Source organism: Phyllobates terribilis, unplaced genomic scaffold (genome assembly GCF_046119375.1).
Source record: "Phyllobates terribilis strain yellow unplaced genomic scaffold, ASM4611937v1 Scaffold_1__5_contigs__length_1240528914, whole genome shotgun sequence".
NCBI lineage: Eukaryota > Metazoa > Chordata > Amphibia > Anura > Dendrobatidae > Phyllobates > Phyllobates terribilis.
In genome coordinates, this window is record NW_027362761.1 from 1,156,423,871 (window position 1) to 1,156,436,435 (window position 12,565).

Below are 12,565 nucleotides of genomic sequence, written 5' to 3' on the forward strand. Positions count from 1 at the left end.
AAGCACCTGCAAACGCTTCCCACTCGTTTAAAAAGGTCCCTTAGGCTATGTGCGCACGTTAAGGATTTAAAGCAAAAATTTCTGCAGCGTTTCTGCATCTCCTTGGCAGGAAAAAGTGCTGTTTTGCTGCGTTTTTGAAGCATTTTTGGAGCTAAATAAAGCTATTTTGGTGGGTCATTGCTTCAACCCTTGGATTACTCTCAGAACTGGGGTGAGTATATTGTTTAATGTAAATGATTAAATGTCTGTTGTATTTCAAATAAAGTGTTTACTGTGTGTTTATTTAACTCTTTACTTTAATTAGGTTTGGTGATGAAAGGGTCTGATTGACATCTTGTCATCTCCAAACAAAAGAGCTAGGTGTCAGCTAATCCCATTCACCCAATCTTCATTAGCATTCATGTAATTTCTGGGGCAGCTGAGAGCTGCTATTTTTAGCCTAGGAAGGTGCCATTAGGCAAACATGGTCCCTGGCTATTATTAACATCTCACAGATGGTTCGTTAGCCGCTACGTCCCCCCGATCAGCACTCGGCAGCACTTTGGATTCAGCGTGTTTTTTGCTGCGTCCAAAACGCTGTGTTCTAATGCCGCATTTTTTGTTGTCGGTACATGTGAATCTACCGCATATAATGACACTTCAATTGGTCAAAATCTGCAGCTGAGACTGGCGTGTCCGCTACAGAAATGAACATGCTGCCGGTGAGTTTGGGTACTTGGCCACAATCAGAAGCCGCTGCAGGTTTGACACTGCGTGTTTGATTATACAGCGTCAAACCCGCAGCGTCCAAATGTTACAGCATAGTGGATGGGATTTCTAGAAATCCCATGTCCACTATGCGTGCATCAGAGGCTGCGAATCACCTGCGGACACTGACATGCGGTGTGTCTTTCAGGACCGCGGCATGTCAAATTCTCTTGCGGAGTCGCTTGTCTGCGCAACAGAAATTTGACCACTAGAAAGTATTGAATGCGATAAATCCGCATGGTTCAGTAAACACATGTGGATTTATCTGAGTTCAATAGAATGCAACGTTTTGGACGCAGCAAAAATGTGTCCAAAGCGCTGTTATGTCTGTATCGTGGGCGCACAGCCTAAAATTTTAAAAAAGAATGGCGTGGGCTTCCGTGTTATTTTTATAACCAGCAGAGGGAAAGCTGACCACTGGGGGCTGATATTAGTAGCCGGGGAAGGGGCCATTAGCCAACAATGTTCCTGGCTATTAATATCAGCCCACAGCTGTTTGTTTAGCCTTTACTGGCTAGATTACAGGTGGACCCCAGAAAAAAATTGACATGTGGTCCCTCTAAAATCAAACCAGAAAAGGCTAAACAGACAGCTGCGGGCTGATATTAATAGCCAGGGAAGGGGCCATGGATGCAAGCCCCCTCAGCAGTCCCAGAAATGGCGCATCCATAAGATGCTCCAAATCTGGCACTTAGCTTCCGCTCTTCCCACTGTCCTGTAGCAGTGGAGAGTGGGGTAATGGGGTTGGGGTTCACGTCCGCCTTGTAAAACGTGAAGCTTAAGTTAGTCATGGAGGGGGTCTATAAGACGCCCCCATTGCTAACTGCGTAGTAAAGTTGTCTGCGCGTTTTCAATAAAAGACACAGCCAGAATAAAGTGTATTATTGAAAAAAAAAATAACACGGTTTAAAAAAATAAAATATATATATAGTACGCTCAGTCCCCGAATCCCTTGATCTTCTGTAAAATAAAAAACAACCATATTCCTCACCTGTCCGCCATCACGATGTAGTCAACGTGTACCGCCGTCACCATTGTCCCTCGACGATCCAGGCCACTTCTACAGCTGTGATATCAGCAATCACTGATGTCCTTCTGTAGAAGACTGCAATGTACACTGACAGGGGTGTAAAATGCTGCTGCAGGAGTGAGGTCACTGGGGTTCATCAGCTGATCAGCCCCGGTGACCTCAGCACTAGTACTGGTGGGAACATTTTTCAGAATATTCCCATGCAGCACCGATGCTGTAAAGTGAGGTCATGTGAGCTCTCAGCTGATCTTCAGCTGAGAGTTCACTTGACTGCACCGCAGGTCCTGGCAGCGCAGTACACTGCTGGGAGCGAGCGTGCTCCCAACAGTGTACCGCTGGGAGGATGACCTCCCGAGGACCAGGGGGGTGCCGGACAGGTGAGTATAGTGGGCTTTTAAAAAAAAAAAAAAAAAAAAAAAAATTTTATTTTTTTACCGCCACATGCAGTCCCGGCTTGGATGAGGAGACTACTGCTCCCCTCAGCTGTGCCACTCTCGCTGTTATCTGCGGGAGCGGCAATCGGATGAGGGGGGTAGTAGTCCTCACCAACCGACCAGGGTAATTATTATACTTGCGGATTTGCTGTGATTCAATTAGTCAATGGGCGGGAAACGCTGTGGGAACCCTGCATACAATGGTCATGCTGCGTTTTTTTTCCGCAATGGTAATCCTGAGCGAAGATTTCCGCATTATGTGCACAGCACATCAGGATTATCATTGCAATAGCTGGCAGACCAATTACCATTACCAAGCGTTTTTGAAGTTTTTCCGCGCCAAAAAAACGCTGCGAAAACTCATCAAGAACGCTACGTGTGCACTTAACCTAAGTCTGTTTCAGTAGGCTCCACAATCATGGGGAAGACTGATAAATTGCTCCTGTATATATAGCTACAGCCAGGTGACCTCTAAAATGCAGCATACATGTATAGAATAAGACCCAGAAAATGAACGGCAGAGTTGGTCCCCTCCTCCCCCCCATTTCCAGCCCATTTGGATTTTTTTTTTTCCAATTTCTGTACTTTATATGGTAAAATGAATAGTGTCATTACAACCTACAGCTGATCCTGCAAAAAAAAAACAAGTTTTAATGGTGGAAAAATAGTTATGGGTCTTAAAAGAAGTCATTTATTTAAATGACACTTTTCTTGCTGCCGCTAGATGGCGCTGACCAGATTTATGCGTTGAACACAAAACTGCATATGGTGTAAGTACTTAAGCGCCCTCTAGTGGTGACTGCTGGCAGTTATCTTTTGCCATTTAGCGATTACTGATGGATGCTATGTGTTTGCAGGCAGGCCATTGCTTTACCATTCTTTTACTTTCTCACTCGTTTCAGGTGATGTATTTCATAACATCAAAGAAGAGCACAGACATCCGTCTACGCCGGTTGCACCAAGAAACAGTCCAACAAGCTTAGCTTCTCTTCCCTCCCTGTCTCCTGCTACACATTCATCTGCCTCCACTCCGCACCATCCAAATATTAATCCTCAGCCCTTCCCCAAAACAGCTGCCACCGCTCCTGGTTTTGTGGATTCTCACTTAGGTTTTTGTCCTTCCACTGCGACTCCTCCAACATCTGCTACAGACGGCACGCTCAGCGCACCGCCCAGTGTCTGCAGGTAAGGAACCGCGTGTTGTATGCCGCTATCCGATGCCAACGTGTTGGCTGTGTTTTAATATTCAAGCTATTTAGATCTATATTTAACCCCTTCACGACCTATGACGTATAGATGATTTGATCAGCGGTCATGTGCCCCTAACAAGACGCGGGTGGAATCGCGCTTCACCCGCAACTGTTAACATGTTAAATACCACATCAGTCTCTAACAGTGGCCTTTAACTCGTGCAAACCGGATGCGCATCACAAACCCCGCCCATCGTTGCCCCGTCACATGATCGCGGGGCACCGATGGGTTGGAATGACAGCCCGAGGGTCTGCAGAAGAGCCCCGTGCTTGTCATTGCATATCTCCTATGGATACCGACACATTGTCAGCGTTCATAGCAGATGATGATGATTTCTGTTACACATAGCCGGGATGAAGCCCTGCTATGTGTAGCACAAGCGATCAGATGATCGCAGCTTCAGACTATTGAAGCAAGTAAAAAGTAGAAAAAAAGATGTTTTATATATTTTTTTTTTTATATAAAAATTAAAATCACGCCCCTTTTGCCCCATTTAAATAAAACAATAATAAAAAAAATACACATTTGATATCGCCGTCTTCAGAAATGCCTGATCTACCAAAATCTTAAAAGAATAAAGCCGATCGGTAAACGGCGTAATGATAAAAAAAAAAATCAAAACGCCAGAATTACGGGTTTTTTTTTGCTCCCCGCAACATTTAAATGAAATGCAATAACGGGCGATCAAAACATCGTATCTACCCCAAAATGGTAGCAATAAAAATGTCAGCTCAGGGTACAAAAAATAAGCCCTCAGCCGGCCCCAGATCCCAAAAAGTGAAGACTCCTACGGGTCTCGAAAAATGGATGGCGCCTTTTTGTTAAAGAAAAAAAAAAACAGAAAACTTTTTTTTCACCACTTAAATAAAAAATAACCTATACGTATTTGGTATCTACAAACTCATAATGGAGAATCATAATGAGTTTTAACATTTAGTGAGCATGGTAAAAAAAAATAAATAATAAAACAACCCAAAAAGCATTGTGGAATTGCACTTTTTATGCAATTTCACCGCACTTAGAATTGTTTCCCCATTTTTCAGTACACTGTATTGAAAAAGTGGTGGTTAAAAAGTACAACTCGACCTGCAAAAAACAAGCCCCCACATGGCCATATTGACAGAAAAATAATAAAGTTATGGCTCTGGGAAGAAGAGGAACAAAAAACAAAAAGTCGTGAAGTGGTTAAAGGGGTATTCCAAATAATACATGTTTATCCCTTATTCACATGGAACTTGCTGATCTCTGGGGACCCCCAGCAAACAATGAATCAGGCTCTGCAGCCCGGTTTTGGATGGTGCTGATGCTTGGTCTGATGCTTGGTCTGTGCTCCATTCGTTGTCTATTGGACTGCCGGGAAGAGCTGAGTACAATGCTCTGCTTTCTCCAGAGAGTGCAGAGACCATGAATGGCACGGAGCTGCACATGCTCCCCTCCTCCTACTGCCGGCTGCCTACTCCTGGTCAGGGAAGAGCAGACACACCATTTATACATCGTTGAACGGTTTGCAGACTTTAATCCAGAGTGACTTGTGTTGCAGCGATCCCGACTGCGAGGGTCATCGGTGTGAAAACAGCGCTGCGTACGATCACCAGCAGTACGACGGGGAGGAGAGTCAGGACGAGGACAGCTGCTCCGAACACAGCTCCAGCACGTCCACATCCACCAACCAGAAAGAGGGCAAATACTGTGACTGCTGCTACTGCGAGTTCTTCGGACATGGAGGGGTGAGGGTCTTGCGAATAGAAGTAGTAATAAAAAGAATCTTAACATATATTATAACTACTACCTTCCCAGACAGCAGTTGTGTCTAGGATGCAACTTTCTACTATTCACCCTGATCTGATTCTGCCTTCCTGAAGGCCCGGGGTAAAAGTTCTGATCTTTGTACCGTAAGTTTGGAATTTTTCTCGCCGAAGTTGCCACATGTGACCGAAACCGTGCAGCCATTGATTCAATGGTTTTGTGGGTTAAAAAAAAGGTGAAAAAAGTCACCGCGTGCAAGAATGGCAACCTCCCCGTGGAAACCCAGCTCTACCGTGGATTTGCTACAGATATTGCTTACTGATTTGTGCAGGTAAAATCCACAGAGGATTAAGTACAGGCCACAGTGGATCTGCTTGTAGAAATCTCTTCCCTGTGCTACAGAGCTTCAGCACGTGTCTGGGACAGATGGAAGTATATAATCAATGTCTTGATTGACAGCAATCTGAGGTTTCTTAATTTTGATTAATATAAAAAGTAAAAGTTTTACAACATTTCATTTTACAAAATCTGTAATACCCCGTTGCTGAAAGTGCCGTCAAATGTTACTCTTTGGAGATGTTGGTATTGTAGCATTTTTCCCTTGTGACTTGATCCTGACACTTTGCTTGGTGGTCCTGACACTATCTGATTTCTACTTAAGCCCCCGTCAGCACCAACGAGTAGGAATTACACAGAAATGAGGGAGAAACTCCGTTTACGGCTAACCAAGAGGAAAGAAGAGCAGCCCAAAAAGCCAGAGCAGATCCCAGAAAGGGAAACCGGTGTGGTCGACCATCGAAAGGTAGAAGACTTAGTACAGTTCATCAACAGCTCTGAGCCCAAACCAGTCAGCAGCTCGCGGGCAGCCAAGCGTGCCAGACACAAGCAAAGAAAGGTAAGCTCATGTCAGTCACCCCAGCTCAGCGTTACTGTGCAGACACACGTGTACGCTGAAGAAGGGTCCCAGCTGTATTTTATTTTGTGCACCACACATTTGTGCTGATGGAGCCTGACCTCCATGATGAAAAGCGCCTGTCGTGGAGGCAGTGGCCAATGTCATTCATGTGGAGGTCAGTTTCTTCCACAGCAAGATTTATTCATTAAATCCGCAACTGACACATACATACATACATACATACATACATACATACATACATACGAAACTAGAAGTTTCGATACTCTATAAAAATTCACAGTGAAAAACATGCAGATATCTTACATGAAATCAGAATAAACCTTTCCCGTTTTAGGTCAATTAGGATTACCATAACTTTTAATATTTGCCAAATGCCAGAATAATGAGAGAGAGAGAATGTTTTAAGCCATTTTTATTACTTACTGCAAAGTCAAGTTTCCATACATTTCATTAGTATTTGGCACCATTGCCCTTAAACTGAATGACTTGGGTGAAGCTTTTGGGATCTCCTTCCACAAGCTTCTCACAATAGTTTGTCATATTTTGGGCCCATTCCTCCTGACAAAACTGGTGTAACTGATCCAGGTTTGTAGGTCGCCTTGCTCTCACCTGCTTTTTCAATTATGCCCATAAATTTTCAATAGGATTGAGATCAGGGCTCTGTGATGGCCACTCCAAAACATTTGACTTTGTTATCCTTAAGCCACTTTGTTACCATTTTGGCAGTTTGCTTCGGGTCATTGTCCATTTGTTAGACCCATTTCCGCCCAAGCTTTAACTTCCTGGCTGATGTTTTGAGATGTTGCTTCAGTATTGCCACATAATCTTCTTTTCTCATGATGCCATCTATTTTGTGAAGTTCTCTCTCATTTATTCTGGCATTTGGCAAATATTAAAAATTATGGTAATCCTAAATGATCTAAAATGGGAAAGGTTAATTCTGATTTCATATCAGATATTGAGAAAAACCTGCAGATGTGTCTTTATGTAGTGTATGGAAACTTCTGGTTTCAACTGTACATACATACAGGCAGTCAGTCATGTGAAAAAGTGTTTGCCTCCTTCCTGATTTCTTATTCTTTTGCATGTTTGTCACACTTAAATGTTTCAGATCACAAAAATGTAAATATTAGACAAAGATAACACAAGTAAACACAAAATGCAGTTTTTAAATGAAGGTCTTTATTAAGGGAAAAAGAAATCCAAAGCTACAGGGCCCTGTGTGAAAGTGATTGCCACCTAAACCTAATAACTGGTTGGCCATCCATAGCAGTAACAACTGCAATCAAGTGTTTGCAATAACTGGCAATGAGTCTTTTACAAATCTCTGGAGAAATTTTGACCACTCATCTTTGCAAAATTGTTGTAATTCAGCCACATTTGAGGGTTTCCGAGAATGAACCGCCTTTTTAAGGTCATGCCACAGCATCTCAATCGGGATCAAGGTCAGGACTTTGACTAGGTTACTCCAAAGTCTTAATTTTGTTTTTCTTAAGCCATTCAGAGGTGGACTTGCTGGTGTGTTTTACATAATTGTTCTGCTGCATAACCCAAGTGCGCTTCAGCTTGAGGTCACGAACAGATGGCCGGACATTCTCCTTCAGGATTTTTTGCTAGACAGCAGAATTCATTGTTCCATTTACCACAGCGAGTCTTACAGGTCCTGAAGCAGCAAAACGGCCCCAGACCACCACGCTACCACCACCATATTTTACTGTTGGTATGATATTCCCTTTCTGAAATGCTGTTACTTCTACGCCAGATGTAAAGGGACATACACCTTCCAAAAAGTTCAACTTTTGTCTCTTAAGTCCACAGAGTATTCTCCCAAAAGTCTTGGTGATCATCAAGATGTTTTCTGGCAAAAGTGAGTCGAGCCTTTGTTGTTTTTGCTCAGCAGTGGTTTTCGACTTTGAGATGTTGGTATTGTAGCATTTTTCCCGTGTGACTTGATCCTGACACTGTACTTGGTGGGCCTGACACGATATGATTTCTACTTAAGCTACTTAACTCTGCCATTCATGCCAATTTTGCCCAGTCTTTCTTATGGTGGAGTCATGAACAATGACCTTAACTGAGGCAAGTGAGGCCTGAGTTCTTTGGATGTTGTTGTGGGTTTTTTTGTGACCTCTTGAATGAGTCGTCGTTGCACTCTTGGGGTAATTTTGGTCGGCCGGCCACTCCTGGGAAGGTTCACCACTGTTCCATGTTTTCGCCACTTGTGGCTAATGGCTCTCACTGTGGCTCGCTGGAGTCCCAAAGCTTTAGAAGTGGTTTTATAACATTTTCCAGACTGATAGATCTCAATTACTTTGTTTCTCATTTGTTCCTGAATTTCTTAGGATCACAGCATGATGTCTAGCTTTTCTCTATCGCTTCATTGGGGGACACAGGACCATGGGTGTATGCTGCTAGGAGGTTGACACTATGCAAAAAAAGGAAAATAGCTCCTCCTCCGCAGTATGCACACACCTACAGGCACCAAGCTCACCAGTTTAAGCTTAGTGTCTGTAGGAGGTAGACCTGGATCCTACTGATCCAACCTTGTTGTGTTTATTAATCCTTGTTTTTTCTCTTTCAGATACAGCTCTTCAGGCTAACAGGGCACATTGCGTCCCCTGTTAACCCACTAGCGACTGAGAGAGCAATGTAGCTACACCCACATCGCCCACTCTCGGACCCGCTGGGCCGGACTTTTCCCCTGTCACCTTAGGGTGTCTCAGGGTGATTTCGGTGGCCAGTCCTAGCCTGTTCCCCACCCCAGCCCCCTCCTCAGAGCAGCCTGGGAGGGAGACTGTGGTCCCTGCGGGTGACCTTCCCCCAGTTTTCTGGGGTTGACACCATCTCCTGCACTGTCCAGGACTGGGCAGTGCGGGAAGGAGGAAAAGCCAGGATCCCCCCCCTATCCTGGAACGCATCCTGAGACCATCCTCAGAAGGAGAACGGAAGGGACGATTCCCGGACCCGCTAAGACAGGTACTTCCCTGTCTTTCAGCTGCAGGTCCCAGCCCCCCGGCGTTACCCGCCTTCCTCCCCCCTCCCCCTCTCCAAACATGGCGCTTAACAGCGCTTTCCTGGGCCACTTCCTCCTTCTTCTCCATAATGCGTGGCAAATTTGCCGCGCTTTTCTCCGTCGGGGCGGGGGGGTGTGTGTCCTGTGGGCGGTCCCCCTCGGACGGCTATACGCACCCTCCTATTTGACCAACCAGGGCCGAGGAGCATAGTGACGCTTCTGTGACGCCCTCGTGCCTTCCGCGGACCTATTATTGGGGGGCCTCTCAAGCCCGCCCCCCTTCCCATCTGCCTATCGGAGCCTCGCGCGCTCCGTCATCAACGAGCGTCCTCTGCACCGACTCCATCACTCTGCCGCACGCAGCTCCCTACTCCGTCGGCACCTACTGTGACCCGCTCCAATCTCGCCTTCGGAGCCTTCAGGGGGGACACGGGACCGCTTCTCTGCAGGATCGGGTAGGCTCTATCCCCCACCCCTCCCCGCTTACAGCGCTCCCCTCTGCAGTATCCCTGGTCAGGCACATATGCCCAAACCCAGGGAGCTCTCAGTCCGTCCCTCTCACATTGTCACATACTACGCCTGTGCTCTTTGCGGTACTAAGTGGCCCGCGGGTCTCACTACGGCCTTCTGCTCGACCTGCAAGCCTCCCGCCATGCTGGCACCCCAAGATCCCCCCGCCGCTCAGGACGTGGCAACCCCCTCCCCTCCGGAGTGGGCTGTTGCTATGTCACAGTCTGTCTCTGACCTCACCAAGGTTTCTCAATCTCTGGTGCAGGTCTTAGAACGCTTTCCGGAACGTTTGCCTATGTTATCCACGGCCACCAGCGCTCTGAACGTCCCCACAGACGATTCGCAGGCACCCCTGCCCCCTCCTCACAGGGGCAGACTGACGGCACGTTCTCAGAAACGGACTCGCACAAGCCCATCCTCCAGCTCTCAAGACTCCAAGATGCTCCCTGCGTCTCACACCTCCTCCCCGGAGGTTGCCCCGGGATCTAACTCTGCTTCAGATTCAGACTCTGGTTCTGACTCAGACCAGTATTCCAAGGTCCAGGACATGATAGACAGCCTTATAACTGTTGTCAATCAGACTCTGCATGTTACAGAAGACTAGAGCCCTTCCCGGGACTACTCAGTTTCCTTCAAAAAGATTAAGCATCCTGCACGCACTTTTTCTAACCATGCAGAATTTGACAGCGTTTTTCAAAAGCAGTGGGAGCATCCAGAAAAGCGCTTTACAGGAAAGAAACAGTTAAATGTCCTATACCCCTTTAACCATGACCTTGTCAGCAAATGGACGGAGTCCCCATCTGTGGATCCTCCCATCTCTCGCCTTTCCGCCAAGACGGTACTGACTCTTCCAGATGGTTCCTCCCTTAAGGATACCACGGATAGAGAGGGCCTCAACCAGTCTAAGTCAGCCTTTGAGGCTGCGGGCACCTCCCTTTGCCCTTCCTTCGCCTCAACTTGGGTATCAAAAGCGGTGTCCGCATGGGCCAAACAGCTCAGACAGGACATCCTAGCAGGGGCCTCCCCGGACGATCTGGCCGACTTAGCTGATCAGATCGGCCACGCCGGAAAATATCTGCTTACGGCGTCCCTTGACTCCGCTGCATGCTCAGCCTGGGTTTCCAGTAATCTCGTTGCCTTACGTAGAATTCTTTGGCTTAAAGCCTGGAACGCCGACCCGGCTTCCAAAAGATCTCTAACTAATCTTCCTTTTCAAGGTTCCAGGCTGTTTGGCTCCAAACTAGATCAGATCATCTCTGATGCTACTGGGGGTAAGAGCACCTCTCTCCCCCAGCCCAGACCCAAACGCCCTTTTCCTAGGAGACGCCCCCTTCAGGTCCTGTCCTTTCGTCAGTTCGTTCATCCGAACCCCTCCTCTCAACAGGACCGTACTCCAGCACAGCGGGTCAGTCGTAAACCCTCCTTTAGGCCCACGCCTAACTGGCGCCCAAAGAGTCGCTCCTCCAAGTCCTCTGGATCACGTTCACGATCCAACAGGTTTTCCTCAACATGACGGGTCACTCCCACCTGGGGCTTCTCCCAGGGTGGGCGGCCGTCTCCTTCTGTTCAGATTCTTGGCTCCCGGCAATAGAAGATGCCTGGGTCAAAGAAATTGTGACTTCAGGCTACAAAATAGAGTTCGATTACAGCCCACGATCACGTTTTCTCAGGTCCCGCCCCCCACAACCATTTCTGCTTCCCGGTTTCCTCCAAGCCATCACTTCTCTTCTGCGCTCAGGAGTCATAGTCCCGGTTCCCGTTCAGGAAAGGTTTTCCGGTTTTTACTCAAATCTCTTCGTCGTCCCAAAAAAGGACGGCTCACTACGTCCGATTCTGGACCTCAAACAGCTAAACTGACAGGTACGCATCCGACAGTTCAGGATGGAGTCCCTCAAGTCGGTAATCGCCTCAATGGAGGCCGGGGAATATTTATGTTCAGTGGACATTCAGGATGCATACCTTCACATCCCAATCTGCGCGTCACATCAGAAGTTCCTACGCTTTTCCTTCAAGAACGCGCATTACCAGTTCACTGCCCTCCCCTTCGGCCTCCCCACAGCCCCGAGGGTTTTCACAAAGGTGATGGCGACGGTTATGGCCATTCTTCGAACAAGGGGAATTGTAATCATCCCCTACCTTGACGACCTGTTAATCAAAGGTCCCACGTTCAGGGACTGTCTCCACAGTCTCCAGATCACCTTGAACACTTTCTCCCGGTTAGGCTGGCTGATCAACACGGACAAATCCTCCCTGGTCCCATCCCAACGCTTAACCTTCCTAGGGATGCAGTTCGACACGACCCGTGCCCGGGTCCTCCTTCCGAGGGACAAGATGAACTCCCTACGACAAGGAATCCACATCCTCTCCGACTCAAGTCCACACTCCCTTCGCCTATGCATGAGTGTCCTGGGAAAGATTGTAGCAGCCATGGAGGCAGTTCCGTTTGCCCAGTTCCATACCCGGTCTCTTCAACTAGCCCTTCTCTCAGCTTGGGACAAGAATCCGTCATCTCTAGATCGCATCAAGTTGCCTCGTCAAGTAAGACAGTCGCTAACCTGGTGGTCCCGCCCTTCTTCCTTCAGACCCGGGAGATCATTCCTTCCGCTTCGCTGGCAGGTGGTCACGACCGATGCCAGTCTCATCGGTTGGGGGGCAGTTTTTCTACAACACACGGTCCAGGGCCGGTGGAGTCCCCACGAAGTCTCCCTCCCCATCAACATTCTGGAGATAAGGGCGATTTACCTGGCGTTGCGTCACTGGCAGAGGATCCTGGCAGGGTTCTCAGTCCGTGTACAATCGGACAATGCCACGGCCGTGGCATACATAAACCATCAGGGAGGAACGCGCAGCAAGCCCGTCCTAAAAGAGGTGGCAAGAGTGCTACTTTGGGCCGAGAAGATGGTCCCGGCAATCTCAGC

General features: G+C 47.4%; 1 protein-coding gene across 2 annotated transcripts in view; it reads left to right on the forward strand.

The window, feature by feature from the left end:
- The window catches only part of FAM193A (family with sequence similarity 193 member A), a 102,641-nt gene that overhangs the window by 74,408 nt on the left and 15,668 nt on the right, over positions 1-12,565 (forward strand). For both annotated transcript variants that reach the window (XM_073648634.1, XM_073648643.1), the window contains 3 exons: positions 3,114-3,396; positions 5,003-5,189; positions 5,870-6,103. In XM_073648634.1, coding sequence (XP_073504735.1) covers positions 3,114-3,396; positions 5,003-5,189; positions 5,870-6,103 — 704 coding nt within the window. The remainder of the gene's footprint in view (positions 1-3,113; positions 3,397-5,002; positions 5,190-5,869; positions 6,104-12,565) is intronic.